This window comes from Bombus flavifrons, chromosome 6, assembly GCF_040668555.2.
Source record: "Bombus flavifrons isolate JBK064 chromosome 6, iyBomFlav1_principal, whole genome shotgun sequence".
Classification (NCBI taxonomy): domain Eukaryota; kingdom Metazoa; phylum Arthropoda; class Insecta; order Hymenoptera; family Apidae; genus Bombus; species Bombus flavifrons.
Window position 1 is genome coordinate 15,421,471 of NC_138447.1, and position 17,653 is coordinate 15,439,123.

The window sequence follows — 17,653 nt, forward strand, 5'->3', positions numbered from 1 at the left end:
TATATAACTTTCTTTTTCTTTCCTTTTTAATAGCGAAATTAGATGTATTGTATATATGGATATATTTTGTTGAATGTTTGTCACACTCCATAAATCGTACGTGTTGAGAGTACAATTACGATATAACTCGAAACGTCGTTTCTGTCTGAGCTAATCTTATGGGATGTTAGCGAATTGTTATTTAAGACTTTCACCTTGCATCAGAGAGGATAAAATAAATCGCAGATGCGTTACCTGTAGATGTACATGTTTCATCTTTCGACCGTAGGATGTATAAATATGTATGTAGATTGTATTAAAACTCATATGTGAATAAATCGTCCTTTTTTTATCAAATCAACCCTACGATTTAATCAACCTTTACGCGTGGTTGAATAAGATTTTTTTAAAGGAGAATGAGACTAAGTTCATCTGTATTTAAGATTATTATAATATCAGTTTATAATGTCAAGTTCATTATAATGTCAATGGTTGGTAAATTTTATCCATCGATTTCTCTGACATTATGCGAAGTTAGAGATGATCGTAGATATAAAAGTAATGTGAGATCCATCGATTAATTCTCCTTACACCAAGCTTTTGCCACCACGAAAAATTTATAAGAGAACGTATCGACTGGTTTTTTTCGTGTTACGTAAAATAAGAAACTCGTTTCACCTATCGTTTCTTTTAATGTCACATACATTTGGTAATGTTAAGGTAAGGATCAAATCCAAAAATTAAATATCCCGGTACCCTCGGGACTTTGGTGCGCTATGACAAACATTCAGGTGAAAATTCACAAACAACGCGTAGTTTCTGTTTTATTTTATTCGTACTTTATATGAAACAATTGACTATTTATTGTGACTTAAGTATACGCGGCTAGTACATATATGTAACATATATCTTTTTTTCTTAAGTTAGACGTGCCTTGTGCAAAACCGGTACATCCATTGAAGGAACAGATCGCATTACAATCGTTGTGAGGACGTGATCGAGTAATCTTAAAAAGGAACGGTACACGCGTAATTTCGTTTCTCTTGGTTTCTCGTTAAGCGACGATTCTTTACGAACGAACAAACGAAATCTCTGTCGAGAAACGATTCACCGATTTCAAACACAAGTCACTTAAATCACATGCCTCTCTTTCCTGGCCGACATTAATTACATTTATTAAACGCGCGTCTCTTCTTCTCTTTTCTCCTATAACGATACTCTCGTTTTAGCACGCCGATTAATTACAGTCTGACTTTCATCTCTGTTTCGACGAGGTTGCGGAAAAGAGACTGCCGAATATTCTATTCGAGCTTGTTCGCTTATTATACAAATCTTAACATGCGTATGCATCAACGCGGTTAGACTGCTATCCTTCGTATAGATTAGTCGTATCGATCATTACCAGCCTTCCAATGATATACATATAAATTGCACTCTGATAAAATTCAGTCTTTCTATTCGCTAATGTAAATCAATTCTCAACAATTAATATTAATATTCTCAAAATACTCAATTCTCAAAATTAATATCGAATTCTTAATGCACACGTTTCTCTATTATTTATTAAAGAAACAAAAATGTTAAACGACAAATCGTGCAAATTATATTTATTCGAACGCAATGAACGAAAGTTTGAAACGTTAACGAGAGTATTGAGATCAATTGATAATGTCGAAGGTTCGTAATGATTCGACGAATCTCGTGAAACACGAGATCGTCTAATACGTGTCACGATTTAATCAGAAGTTTTAACAGGCATTAAAATCTCTGGTAAGGTAACTGTATTATTACGCGGTGAAATAATACAGTTGGTGTTATCGTAGAGTATAAAAGGACGACATAAAATAAATAACAGAATTCACCATATCATACAGTTATAAACCACGGCATATCGTTATTCAGAAACAAAGAATATTACTCATAATATTCTGTATAAATAATGGTAGCAATACGGCGGCGTTGTAAAACGTATGAAAACCGGTGGAAACATTTCCGCACCGTTGGATGGTTCTTTTTAATTTAATTAGCCTGTTTGCCTGTTTAGTTTAATATTTTCCTTCTTAGTCGATACGTATATTAAACATTCACAGTCTAGCCTTTATTTCCATCTTAATCTAACGACCAATCGCGTGTCCGAAAGTAAATCAAAATAATTTCTTCTTCGTAAAATATTCTTTGGAAATGTTTTCCATTTATTATTCATTTCATCAGCGAATATCTTTTTTCTCTCTCTCTTTTGTTTAAGCAAGCAGGAAGAGATTTTCGATGAACTTCCGGACGAACGCGTTAACAATTATTCGAAATGTGCCTCGGGCACTCGAAGCTCGTTCGTTAAAATACAATCTGTCTTCGTTCGCGGGCTCGCGCCATGTTTTACGGTAAATTGTAATTTACAATAATGCTGAGGTCTTAACGTAGTTCGTGATACTCTGTACAAATCCTACCTATTCTATCCACGTATGTACAAGAACCTATAATTATATAGAACTTCTTCTTACACGTTTATTTTGGCATTTGCGTGAAAGTGATGACGCGTGATTTCTTGCTACTTCAAATCCGTGCATCGCGTTTTATTCCCCCTTGTTTCATCTCGTTACTTTAAATCGCTACAATTATATTCATACGCGTTCGCAGGATGCGACGTCTAGAAAGAAACGTTGAATATATCTGCGCATATAAAGGATAGAAAAAACAATTTCTGATTTTACGATAGTTCACGCCAATCGATGAAATTTTAAATTGACTTAATCCTCGTATTTATAAAATTAAAGAGGAAATTGAAAACAGTTCAATGATATTAACGACGATGGATGCGATTAAATGTTTCTTCGTGAACGTCTCATCCTCTATATGTATAGATTTATGTATGTATATGCATATGTATGTATAATATGTACATGCTCTATTAGACTCTTATAGTTAAAACGAGTGGTATACACCGACTGATTTTTAGTATATATATATTTTCTCTCTTTCTGATTCGCGTTTAATTTATTTTATATATATATGTATGTATATATATATATAATTCGACTAGAGCGTGAAATTCCAAAATTCGATTTCATGCCTTTCATTCTTTGCCAATAACGTTCCTTTATCTGTGTCAATTTATCCGATGAAATTTTAACTTTATCAACATCCACCGGCACGTGACGGCACCGAACACGTTCAATATGTTAAAATGTTGGTAATCGAAAAATACTTGAAAAACTTGGACTAAATTGTTTCGGAATTCTCGTGTCCTTCGATCAGTCATATTCGATGGCCTTGCCTCGCGTGAAATTGCGATTGCGAATTAATCTTCATTACGCGTTTTATTAGTCGACATTTATATCGGGACGACGAATATCCGTTCTACATGAAAAACTGAGTCGCGAACCGGATAATAAACTTTTACAAATTAATCGCTGAATATTACCGTCCAAAGGACTTCGTTTAACCGGTAATTATTTTCAAACGATCTATTCGATATAAATACATAGAGTTCTCGTACGATATAAAAGCGAGGTAAATTCATGGTGATTGATTTCAATATTTTATCAAAAGTGTGCTCCGTGATTACCAGCGCGGTGGTTCTGAAACTTTTACGGGCAAGTTCTCCACAATGCTAGCGAACGTAATATTTCAGCAAACTAACACGAAACTTTATCAAATTTCCATAGAGTGCGCCTCACTTTACGCGATCATCGTTCCGCTCTTTAAACGCTTTACTATTTTAAACTTTACATTATATTTTATTTTTCAGAAAACTGAATAGCTGAAAGAAGTTTTTTTTTGAGGAAACACGAACCTCGTTAGTATGATATTTTGTGTGTGTGTGTGTGTGTGTGTGTGAGTGTGTGTGTGTGTGTGTGAGTGTGTGTGTGTGCAGTGTACATTATTAAAAGTCTTATTATTAGGCTCGTTCGCAGTAGTTTGCCTCTCATTGTGAACAGGAACGTGTATGGATACGGTGTGTCGAGTTGATCCACTCAACAACCGGCCGCGTAGGCGAGGAGTATCGCGAGCAGAATTAGGATTCGCGCTTCCCGTGACCTGTTTCCGGTTGAGGAGCGGAGCACATGATTCGGTACCGGGGGGGGTGACGGTTCGCTCTTGTGCGTGTTTGCGATTACAAACTGACTGCGCCATTTCATCGTGTATTCCGGTGCTGTCCTTCCTAGAGCCTGCAATCTGCGAACAGGTGTAACAATATTGCCATAACATCTTATGATTATCTCAACTTTAACTATATATATGTTTTAATCAATTCCGGTGTGCTTGTTAACTTGGAGAAAATTGAAAAAATCATTGAACAAATGCCTGCTGTCTTTGTAAGTCAATCGAACAGCTGATATTCTAGAGAATTATTTATTTGATACTCGATTAGGATCTGTTTCTCTTTCCATTCTCTCGCCATTCTTGTCTCTTTTCGAAACTTGATGTGAGCATACTACATAAACAACATACTGCATAAATACTACATAAATGACTACGGTATTTCGATCGAAGCACAGTTTCACAAGATAAAATGATTACGCGAGTTATACATTATTTTTCTCACGTATTTCTGGATATTTTATGTACAATTGGAAAATAGAAAACATATATCTTTAAATAAGTGTTATCTTCTTCTGGCTTGTTTGTATATTATTCTTCCTCGAATATATAAAGAAATATTCGTATCTAAAACGAACACAAATCAAAATACGCAAGAAACGAATAAAAGAACGGCGGCAGAACGAACGATCTTTCCGATGTGCTCTCGAAGTCGTATTCTCTGAAACGCATCACTATTCCTGACTCTCCATCAAGACCAAGCCAGAACGCGATTTTTCATCCGCGAAAATACAAAAACAAAACGATCTTTCACCAGACCTGCGCGCGAAACATCGAAGAATTGCATTCGCGGCTTTCCACGTTCAGGAAACGTCGTATCGATACACAAACCATGACAAATGTAATCTCCGTGCGACTTATCCGGCTTCGAAACGATTCCCCATCGGCGCTGGATAAATCTTTCCGGGCAATCGATTTTTAAGTTGCCGTTACATCGGCGCAAAAACTGAGCTCGCGCGCCAATATAAATTGCTCCTATAATTCAGGCCGCGGCGTCGTAATCTCCGTGCAGAAAGTGTCGCGTAACTGTCGTTATGTCGGCGTCGATGGACGAAGTTTCCGTGAACTTCCGGCTAATCGGCCCATCGAACGGAGCAAAGATAGACGGAACTCACCTAACCACCACGGTGTTCGTTTTCCATGGCAGGGTGAAATTTTTGTGGATATTTCTCGAGCAGAATGTGTGCAACCTGAGTCCAGCTGGATCGCCGTTCTTGCTGTATTCGTGTATTGTTAAATTCCAGGCGGTGCAAGGACCTAGAAGAAAGAAAAAGAAAAGGAAAAAAAAGGAGAGTTTTGGCTATCGCGAATTTTTGTCAAGAACAGAAGAATCAACGATGGTTGTGCGTCCTTTTATTTTCTAAAAAAGGTCACATAGACGGCTTTACGTCGAAACTATGGAGATTACGCTCTTGCAATATTTGCGTAGTATTGCGCTTTTAAAATTTGGGATTACTTTATTAAAACCTTTTAAAAGCTACACGGATGGTATTATGGAAGCTGTGGAGGATTATTCCGTTGAAACTTTCGTACGTAGTATTCTGTTCGAAATTTAAGATCCTTTTATTTAAATTATAATGAAATAACGATTTTGCGCTATAGTCAGTTATAATTTATATTGGAATAATTTAAAATTGGTTATGGAGTATCGAACATGTTTAAAAATAACACGAGAAGGGAAGATACGAGGTTAATGGGTATAGTTAAATCGTCATGGAGAGAATGCTCGTTTTTCACGTGACCATTTCACGAGACGAGCACGAAACGCATCAATGTCGCCGAACAACCAATTAAGAGAGGTCGTTTCACAATCAATTGCCGCGGATGTAACATTTGACGTGTGTCGGTAAAAAGGACTATCGATGTTTCAGCAATCATCGAGAGCACAGTATAATTGGAAGCAATTGGTTCGCTAACGTATTCGAGACCGTGTAATTTTCGCGCGTTCCTGTACGTATTATGTTCCGTTTCCTTTTTCTCTCTTTTTTGGTATCATTCAGAGCCCGACGAATTTTTCCCACGGGAGAACTGTTTTCGCAACGCTGCTGTAAACAAAAACGAATGACTATCGATGAAGCGTAAAAAATAATGCACACATAGAAGTACCTGGTATATACCTATACTTTCGATCTCTTTTATTTTATTTTTTTTTTCTCTGTGAACGTGTTTTCTGTTGTTGTTGCTTTACGAATGATAAATCTATTCCGGGAAGAGAAATTGGGAAACGATTTTTCGTTTTTTGGCCACACACATAGTTTTTGGTCACATACGAGCTTTTTCAATGATTTTCACGAAATGTTTGAATATCAATGGCTTGAAAAAATTCCAACTCTTGACGCATGCAAATCGCGAATCGCATCCTTTTTTCTCGGTTTGGAGTTTGCGTTCAGGGATTTGTAACTTTTTTCATTTTTTTTTCTGTTGGCGCATCAACACGAGCTTTGGAGTTTTCCTGGGATATCGAGTTACTAGAAACCTAATGCACGGCTCGGTGCCGTTATATTTTCGTGGTACGCGCACTTCGTCGAATTTGATCGATCGAAATTTTGATGAAACAGACTGTGCAAAACTGCAAGACAGAAACAGACATCAATGTTATACTACGTTCCAATGTTTAATTTATATTGTGTTTCTTTAGCGTCAGCCACTTTTATCTTGCTTTGTTTAGTTACACGGTTCGGTTAGTTAGTACTTTGTTTGGGTTAGTTACGTTCCTTGCAATTTTTAAATTTCATCTCTCTGTAGTTTTCTTTTTTATATTTAATCTTCGATTTTACTCGAGCAAGTAAAATAAAGTTCTTATATGATCAGACAAATAAAACAAGTATCCACTGTGCCAGTTAAACAAAATTAAGATCCTGTTTGCTTAGAGAAACATATTTTGTAGATTTCAAACAAACCCTTAATTAGTCCTTAGACATCTCGTTAAAGTTCATAGGTCAGAGGTTCAATTCAAGGGCTGTTTATAATTAATTTATAAATCTTCTAATTTGATACATTTCTATTGAATCAAGTTCTGATACAAAAAATCTACTTTATGTACTTTACTGAAAGTAAAAAGAAGGGAGCGAAATGTCGCCTAGCTAATAAGAACACGAAATCACATATCTTCCAATCCTGAAAATTAACCTAAGAACCCTGTATCTACCATTTAGACACACTTATACACGAACACAGAGCCGAGTACCCATTGCCTTACTCTGTGAATTCATCGTTCACGAAACGTGGACGATTGGTCGTGTCGAGGAATCCGGCGAATAAAAGAAAACAGCATCGAGGCGGGGATAGAAACAGAGATCGAGGCCAATGTGCGAAAGCCATTTCTGGGGCTGGCTGGTTCCAACAGCTTCGTTCCTTTGCAACGTTCTAGCGTTTGTTTCATGGTGCGAATATAGGCGAGCAATGAAGATAGACGGGAGAAGGAGGGCCAGAAAAGGCCAGGGAGCACCGGCAGAAAAAGGAAATCGAGGGAAAAAGGGAAGCCGGATTCTTTAAAGACCGCTCGGAACGACCGGTTCTTCTTTCTGTCTCTAGTTGTCCTGCCGCGTCCAATAGTCTCTTTAATCTCCAGCTCTGTCTGCCATTCGTTCTCAAGCCACCCTCTTCCCCAGAAGAACCCGTTCCACCCATCTTTTTAACCTCTTTTTCTTTTTTGTTTACCCGGTTGCTTTCGTTTGTCGCTGGCCTTTCGATCCGATTCGCACCCATATCGGACTCAATGGCGCGGATCGAAATTCCAACGGAGTAGCCAAGGCTCGAATTGAACGAAATTCGCCGCTGGACAAAGCGTGGTTTCGGTAAGTGGGCGCCTTTGATTTGCCGGTGAATCGCGCACGATGCATCTTTGGATTTGCTGGAAATTCGTAGAGGTTGAAGAAGTAAGATTTTGAGGTCTTCTAAAGATATCTTTACCATTCTTTTCTCGACTCGACCACTCAAGCGTTTAGCGGCGTGTATCTAAAGATATAATAATATATCTTTCTGTAATTCTGATCTTATGTTCTTAATGCAGTATGGATGCAAAATGTGCGGAAGAAAGTGGAAGGAAACAAGTATTTTTATAAATACGCAGACGCGAGTTTATTGGTACGAAAAATGGTCGATTGGCTGTGCCTGCGTCTTATATTGGCGTCAGTGTCGATTCCTTTTGAATCTTTCGCGAATATATCTGTTCGTCTAATTTAAATAATTAGAGCAATGCCTATGCACGATGAATCGCCAGTGACGTTTATAATATCACAAATCAACGTATTAGGTATGAATATTCCGAAAGATTTCTTTTATTAGTATTGTTGAGATATGTATAATTTTCTGTGCTGGACTGGGTTAAATGCGTAGTAGAGATACTTGTATGTGAATATCGGTGTGTGGAAGTATGTGTGTGTCTCGAAAACAAAGGAATGTAAACTGCTCAGTCGGTTAACAGTCGGGTATAGAAGAAAGTGCTGAGACGCGTGCAAGTGTGTATCGATGAATATATAAGAAATCGTCCATGAAATAAACATATTACTATTTTAATATTAATCCTCGGTATAAATTTAGTGTTTCTATAACATTATTTCGGCTTCAAAAATCCACAATTCTCAACAATTATTAGTAAAAATAAAGATCTCTTACGGCTTTGGCCAGATTTCACTTCGATAGTGAGTTGTCGATCCGTCAAAGAGTCTAATATCCACGTGCACCTCTGTTGGTAATACTGATTGAGCTTTAAGCCACTGCTGGCCAGGTCACCGCCATTGACCTCGCCTTCCGGCTTGGTCGTTGTGTGATAACCGCAGTAAGTGTCCTTGATAAACTCGTAAGCCGCACGGAAATTGAGGCCTGCCTTCGAGGACCTCGACCATTCGATGTACACTGGTGTCCAACTACGGATACCGACCGGCAGCCAGTCCTGTGGGATACATACTATACCAGTGACTTGTATTTCAAGCGTAGAAAGCGGTTTCAGAGTTTATTTAATGTCTCGTTACGAAACAATATTAACACTGTAGATTAAACATGAATATTCAGAACGAAAATTGTCCGATGCTTAATGTCCATTATCGAGTTCAGAGAGGAATTAATATTCTCGTATAAGACCATTTATCTGTTATGAAGGTAATTTATACTATTTTCAGCTGTTTGAGGATTATAAAAGGGCGTTTGCTGGATTAAAAAGCAATTGACGATAATATAGCATAAGCATAGTACAAGAAAAATCTACTCTGCTAGATTTTGTATAGAAGTTGATCGAATTCGTAGCGTCGATCATCAGGAAATTAACACCAGAACAACCGACGATTGACGTACACCTACTTCCACCGGGAGGGGTGAAAATGATTTGTTTTTAAAATCAACGAGTCACTTGATTTGCATTTCTATCATTGCCTCTTGATTTTACAGTATTGTTCTAGAAACTCTACGTGACATTCATACTCAATTTCATACCATAATTAATATTAGTTCGTAACATAATTTATATTTATATTACTGGTTATACAATATCATTCAAAAAGTTCCAAAAGTAACGACGTATTTCTATTTATAGGATGTTGCAAAGATCGATTTGATTTTGATCGATTTTCGATCGTTCAAATCGCTAAGAAGTGGAATTGACTCCGCATTGTAGCAGTTCCTGCGATCCTTACGATCTCAAAAGAACATCCCTCGTTGCTTTTCACAATAAGTACAGCCCATAGAAAAAGATTGCAACGAAATATATTATGAAATTCTTCTATAAATAAGAAGAAGCATCGTAAAATGGCCTTGAAACATAAAAAATTGCAAGATTCTCGAACGATTGATAGAAACGCGTCCGTTAAAAACTCGCATGTTTCGTTCCGGATGACGAACGAATGCCGGTTTGGAAATAGATTTGACAGAGGACCTTCTTCCTTTCTCCCAACTCGATTCTCTAAAAAACAATTTCTCCTCTTTTGTCTACGTTGTCTACTTTCGCTCAGTACACGTCGGCATTATTTGTTTTATTCAGCGGCCAGTGAAATCGTTCGAAGTAATTCCACGCCGGTTGATGGAATAGGTGTTGAATAGAAATGGCAGAGCGCATTCAGTGCTCCGCCAATACAATCGGTGAGCCGGGCCGTTTGTCCGTGAATGAAAGTTGAATGAAACGGTGACAGTCGAACGTGGGCGGTAGAAATAAAGTGCGGTGGGTGGTAGGCGGAGGAAATAAAAAAAAAAAAGAAAGAGAAGGGAGAAGAGGGTTGCTGGGCGAGCGTTTCTCGAATTAAACGATCATCGACGATCTCCCCGGTTATCATCGAGAAACTCATTAATATTTGAATGAACTTGTATATAGTTTTCTTGAATTGTTCATTTACTTAGGTACGACATTACCGAAGTACATTGTCGAATTCTGGTATTATATCCTGGTTTGAGTCTTTACTTTTGTCCTAGCAAACAAAAATATACTTGATGGTATAAAAGAAATAACGTAAGTGGAATGAGAAGGTACGAAAATCGACAACGATTCTACCATATTGCCCTTAAACTGTTTTAAGGAAATTCTTTCACATTGGGCAAATGTGATTAAGAACGAAAATAGACCGTGTAGATACAGCATCGTTGACCTTTGTGAATGGAATATGACACTGAAGTTTGATCGTGTTATTTAACCTCTATTTTTTGATACTACCGCTATCTAATTATACAGGGTGGTTGGTAACTGGTGGTACAAGCGGAAAGGGGGTGATTCTACGCGAAAAAAGTAGTCGAAAATATAGAATAAAAATTTTTTGTTCGAGGCTTTGTTTTCGAGAAAATCGACTTTGAATTTTCGCTCGGTACGCCTGCACTTTATCGCTTCTCGTTATCGTTATAACGACAAATTTTTATTCTATATTTTCGACTTCTTTGTTCGCGTAGAATCATCCCCTTTCTGCTTGTACCACCAGTTACCAACCACCCTGTATAAAATAAACCAAAAGCTATAAAATGTATCCTTTCTCTCGAACCTTATAGACACAGGGTATTTACAGAAAAAGACTGAGAAAGGCTTGTGCTCCTTGCACGAAGACAACGAACAGTGGAATTCTCACAGGTAACCGTAGGTAAAGTTCATAGGAAGTCTAGTGTTTACCTGATAATTTCCACAGAGGCAGGTGACGATGTGACCGGTTTCAGAGACAAGCAAAAGATGGTCCACGTTCTCCAGGGTTATGTTGCTGACACAGTGACAGCCGCTGTCTCCGCACTTGGTCTGGCAAGGGTTGTTCGGACCCTGCTTCGAGCTGCTCTCGATCTACGGACAGAGGAACAACAACGACTGCCACGACCGCTCACGATCTGGCATTGTCTAACCAAGATTCTCGCAAGAATCCATGGAACTTTCTCTTGTTCTATGAATTTCTCACCATTCTTCTTCTCTTTCACGCAAACTTCTTCTTTTCTTTCGTTCAATTCGATGAACTTGACGTAGAAGTAGATTCAGATTTAAATTCTCCGAAATATACAGATGAAGATTGCAGGAAGAAAAGTGATAAGTGTGTTCTTGCGGATTTTTTTTTTATTTTAATGTCGCTTTATGACTGGAAAAGGAATATTTGAATATAAAATGGCTAAAAGTGGAAAGAACGTGTTAAGTCCAAAGACGTAGTCGACGAAGTTTTGTAGAAGCCAAAGTTATATTAAAGCGTATAGTATTTTTATATTATGAGCAATATTTTTCAAACTACGAAGAGGGGGAAGTTAAACCTAAGGATTATTGTAACATATTGATTTTGAAAATGTGATTTATAGTCTTCTTTGTGTAGTCTTCGTTCGTTTCGTGGAAATATGGAAATTTTGATGAAACGTGTGTCCAAATTTAATACAAAGTATCGAATTGATTGGTATGAATTCGTACAGTATTATGTCTATTTAAAAAAATACAAAATAAGACAGAATTAAAGAGCTTGAAATTTTAAAATGAATCGGAAATACAAGAGATTCGTAGAAAATATCGGATGGAATATAAAAAGCATAGGACTCGATCGTTCTCCGAAAAATGTCTCTATCAAAGGATTATCGTTGAATTCGAGTGGGCAAACAAGAATCGTGAAACTTACGCGAATGATGACCGACTGATTAGCTGCTGGAATGAAGTGCTGCCTGCATTTTATGGGGCCCTCCATGGCGAATAATCGGTGAGGCTCCGGATGTACCACGGAACCCTTCACCGGTGACGTCAGCCCGTAATATTCGACGTCGCACACGCTGGCCGGCTGTTGAGTGCCACCCTCGCGTTCTGAAATATCGACAAGTCGTTGCTGTCGTTGAACGATACGAATTCAATCGACGAAGTCGGCGTCGGAAGGATTAAAACTATTTTCGATGCTCTGATGACCAGTCGAATTGTCAGATAAATCCCTCTCCTTCCAACGAATGTTGCATTTAACGAAGATCGTTCGTTAAACGATTCTACGTTTCATCGAATATATTTAATGTGTTTTATTCAATTTCTTTGCAATCCTGTTGTAAAATGGTTTTCTTTACATGGAAATTGACCTACAGAGAGGTAATAACTTTGGTTAAATGAATGTTAGCGGATGGTTTAGTCTGTGTTTAGCGGTTCGGCTTGTTCGACTATCAATCTTCCCATTCTGCTTAAACGGCAGTTTTAATTACTTCGTGTTGATTATTTCTATCTTTTTTATATATTTCCGATACTTTGACAACCGGTCAAATCGCAAGATAAATCACTTTCCCATCAACGAACATGATATTTAACGAAAATCGTTCGTTAAACAATTTTACCATTTCATCGATTATATTTAATCTCTTTTATTTTATTTCCTCGTAGTTCTGTTATAAAATGATTCTCTTTGACTGGAAATTGAACCACAGAAAGTTAATAATTGTGGTTAAACGAGTACTCGAGCGCCGTTTACTCCGCGTTTGGTTGTTTCGCTTGTCTAGACAGTAACCTTCCTGTTCTACTTAAACGCCAATATTCTAATTAATTTGTGTTTTTTTTAAATATAATTCTACTTCTTCCTTTCTTTTCACACGTTTTATTTTCTTTTAGGTTTACACACTATACCTTTATGTATAATTTAAACGAAAGAAATTAAATATTGGGCTGTAACATAAATTCTTCTTGTTTTTATATATAGTTTAGTAAAGATAAAAACAGGATGAATTTATGTTAAAACTCGGTATAATATAATTTTATTTATATCATCATTTATAGGACATAAATGTAATACAAACTGCAGCAAATTGTACTGATAGACGGTCGTATTAAAGTCAAATGCACGGTACTATATCGTCAAGTTCATTTCTGCGCAATCGAGGCGCACGATACTTTGTCGCACGACGATTTCGTCATTCAACGTTGGCGAGATGTCGGCTAAATTAGCGGAGTAATTTCAGTGGCGCGAACGATACGTCAAACGTGAACTCGTCACGTTGTAAAAGCTCGCCGCACGTTGCTGCGCCGGGTAACCAAAATTCTGCGCGCGATACGACCTCAGTAAATAAACATGAACGTTAATCGTGAGTTTTCCAGAATCGTGTTTAATAAAGTAAAATAGGAAATATGTTTGCGATGAGATGGAATTTTGCGCAAACGATTCACTCTCTTATGGTCACTACGCAATTCCTGTACATTCTTCTCGCTACGGTTTTTGTATAAAAATTAAGGAAATATTTGAAAGTTTGAACTGATAATACTTTGAGTATAATATAATATTTTCTTTGACAACTTTACTAAATCTGAAGTAGTAAATAAGGAAAAGCGTTATATTGAAATTATAGCGTTATATTAGAAATATATTCTTTCGAGATTTGCAAGGTTAAAGTATAAATTATTATAACTACGACACGTACAACTACATAAAAACTATGATTACGAGTAATCTAACGTTCTTCTTTGTACTCAAAACTATTCCTTTATCCGCTATAATTATTACTAGTTACTGAAATTAAAAGTTTGATATTTAATTACACTTAGCATAAGACTCTGATATTATAAGAATTTTATTTCTACCAGGAAAATAGAAACATTTCTCCTTTCACGTTCTTTCTTTACGCAAGTTCTCCTGCAAGAGTTTCAGAAGACATCGGTCTCGTGTATGCACGGAAACAAGGGAACTTTCGCTGCGAGAACACTCCGATATCACCTATTTTTTCTAACTTTTCCATGTTTCTAACTTCTTTCCCTTCCTCTAAGTTCTTTCCTTGAGTTTCATTTTAACGACATTTTTGTTTTGCAGTTTGCTTACGTATATGCAATGCCTGTTTAAGATACGATTTCACAAAACGTGTCTGTGTATTTTGACCTTTTACGATCGTATTATACTTATAAAGACTAGCATAATGCAATTCGAATATTTATATGTCGGGTTTGTCGGGTTGGTGCTAGTTCTAGGGGCGCGTTGCGTATCTTTATTAGGACAAGCCATCGTTGTCGTTCAATGAGGTTTATATTTTCAATTATATGTACAAGTGTTGATTTAACAGGCTTTAACAATTTAACGCGATTATTAGACACTCTTAAAGTAAAGACAATGTTCTTAGGTTCGAACGAATCCACGGTCAACGGGATTACTCTTTGTACAATCGAATATGTTTTGAAACTCAAAGTGACGTTAGCTGTGACGCACGGTATCTTTCCGACTGATTGACCAGACGTTGCGTGTAAACTCTCCAAGGTGATCGTAACAATAAAAGACTGACACGATCACACTTGTCAATTGCGTATTGACAGGGGTTATCAACAAAGTTCCAGACGCCGTTAATAGGCAGACCCGCGTAGAGCCGTCATTGCTCCTGCCTCGGGGCTTGTTTGTTAATACAGCGTGTGCCCCTCAAAATTGGTACTTCTACTGTTAAGTAAAAACGTTCATCCCGTGACCGTGGCTACGTTCGGCGACCAGTGTGTCACCTGGACCCCAAGCCCACTGTCACGAATCTTGGGCAAACATAATCAGATCGTATCGCAACAACTACTTCTAAGTTTTATTATTTAAGTACAACTATAATGAATAGTTTGGACCAAAGTATCGGGGATCTTCCCAAAATTCCAAAAGAAAGGCCCGATGACATATATTATATATTGTACGTAGAATGATATAGAAATATACGTATGTTGATTGCATCCCATTTTTAAATGTATTTTTAATAAATTGTCTTTTTAATTTATTGCAACAATAATATAGCTATATTGAAAATATCTTTCGCGTTTATTTATACGAAATATCTCACTTTTTAATTACAGTCAAATACTTATGTAAACAAATGTTATGAAATCAAATATATGGATATGTACTTTGCACGTTCCTCTGCAACATTTCCAGTTTTTTAACATTTGTATCTATAAATAGTTGAATGTCGATTTGTTCGATTATTTCGTTTTATTTTATATTTTACAGGCTTCATTTTATTTTAATTGAGAAATACGTCGAGTTTTGAATTATTTGAATTGCGAAAAGTAACTGATGATAAAATTAAGTGTCGGTATAAAAAAAACTGTAAGATGCTTTCAAATAATTTTCAAATTTTCATCGATCTAATCATTTCTATGAAATGTTAACAAACTCCTAGAGACATTATAAAATCACACATTTCCGATTTTTCTCGTTATAAACTAGTTTCGATCGAAGTAGGTCACCATCTGTATAATTCAGCAGCGAATGCGGTGACACGGAAACCGCCTTTTAATCGACTAAATATTTCCTGGATACAAAGTTGCGCTTGATTCAAAGTTCCGTTCACCAAACCTCAAAAGTTGCACAAATAAAAAAGTAGGATCCGATTTCGTAATAAATCTACAAATACGTAAAAGTCGTGATTTCTGGAGAATATTTTCGAATAAAATAGCGGCGCTAAATGACGTCTTTCTGCAAATCTTTTTCTTCAGAAAAAGGAGTTGTATGAAAAAATAGCTACCAAAAAAATATTCTTATTTTCAATCCCAGAAAGTTGATAGGAAATACTTTGATCCTTCTTTTTCGTATCTTTTTTTTCGTCGCAATATCGAACGAATTTATTACTTTGAAGCGTTTTCGTGGAGAACAGCCGCGAAAGCGAAATTTGCACGTTTCGTTTCGTATGCGAAAATTTCGCGAGGCCATCGCGAGCGAAGGTCGTTGGTCGAGCAGTTTTCGTATATAAGAAAATCGGTCTCTCTGGATGAGATAAAATTTTACGCACCGATAGATTGTCCTTTGGTATTACGGCAATACCGATCCTAAAAGCGACAATCGGTGAATTTGCATGCGAGAAAAATTGTACGATAGTATTCTAGGCCGTACGTTCTTTTTCAAAAGAATGTTCTATTAATCGAGAAGTCGAGTCAATGTTCGTATAATACTTGGGTCGGATGCATAAATGCATGACGATATCGTGGTCCGTCGATCAATCTGACATGTCTTTATTATCGTTTCGTGATTTCATCGTAGAGTAAATCTTCTCCATGTACAAACAATCTTTCAGAAAATGGTACGATATTGTGAATAGTATATTATGTACATTTTCTTCCAAAAATAAAAGATTAATTTAGATTATACGTTTGTGAGATTCAAAACTATTTTTTTAACTAGAAAGAAAAGGAAAAATATTGTTTCCAATTTTTAGTGAAAATCGGAAGTTTTTAAAAATTGCAAATTTATAAATTAGAGTGAAAATTAAAGTGAAAATTAAGCAGAAATTAAACATGTCGTTAAAAAATTTAAGAGACACGCACGTATGAAACTCATCATCTTCACAATTCATTCCCTTTGATCGTTTAAGGTATTTAGAAAAATATTTTCTCGTTTTAAATTGATATTTAAAGAGAATAATTAATGACTCTCCATTCACCAAACGTTTGATCGATCGATCTGCGCCGTGCTTTCGATTCATCGGCAAACAGTAACGCTTGATGGCATTATTTCGTAACACAAAGTCATCAGTACACAATGATGGTGTCCGGAAAAAAAAATTGGTGACCGTTAATAACGGGAAAATGTCACGAATTGAAAGTCAGCATGGCGACAAACTGCCGGCATCGATTTGACGATGATTGACGGATGTCGTGGTCGTTCGTCAACGTTATTACGTTTACACGCGGTATACGCGTGTCTGAACACGGCGTTCGTCACTCGATCGATAAGTCCGACTCCGTGGTCGCAATCGAAATTGAAAAACCTAATCAATGACCAACATGTCCGGAAAAAGTTTTCGATGGACTTGTCGAAACGGCGACGTACCGATATTACTTTTCACTTGTGTTTAATCGATTCGCTAATATTATTAATTATTAAATTACGGAACAAGCTGATGCAGGTGAGTCTTTCGTCGATGTTTCCTTTACTGTTCGTAAAATGAACAAGTAGGAAATAATGTGCGACGAGATAGCCAGATAAAAACGTCAAAGAGAAGACTGGAATAGGTCGGAAAAGTCTGTTCGTATAAATTGCACGTTTCGAATTTAGGTACTTTAGCAATGAGTTATCAGAGTTTCACTACGATTAACTCTGTCCTCGTACTGGGATTGGTACGAGATGCTGGTTTTATTAAATATTCATCGAAGAGTCTGACGATTTTCATCGTTTATCATTACGCGTCTGCGTCGGCGTAAGAGTGATTTTTCGGATGATTGCGTTTTTCTGTG

General features: G+C 36.9%; 1 protein-coding gene across 2 annotated transcripts in view; it reads right to left on the bottom strand.

The window, feature by feature from the left end:
• Window positions 1–2,547: 2,547 nt before the first annotated feature.
• LOC138180545 (uncharacterized) overlaps window positions 2,548–17,653 on the bottom strand; it is a 283,290-nt gene continuing 268,184 nt past the window's right edge. For both annotated transcript variants that reach the window (XM_069114509.1, XM_069114508.1), the window contains exons 13-17: window positions 12,126–12,304; window positions 11,159–11,320; window positions 8,695–8,971; window positions 5,193–5,334; window positions 2,548–4,152 (exon numbers count right to left, since the gene is read on the bottom strand). In XM_069114509.1, coding sequence (XP_068970610.1) covers window positions 3,951–4,152; window positions 5,193–5,334; window positions 8,695–8,971; window positions 11,159–11,320; window positions 12,126–12,304 — 962 coding nt within the window. In that variant the 3' untranslated portion in view covers window positions 2,548–3,950. The remainder of the gene's footprint in view (window positions 4,153–5,192; window positions 5,335–8,694; window positions 8,972–11,158; window positions 11,321–12,125; window positions 12,305–17,653) is intronic.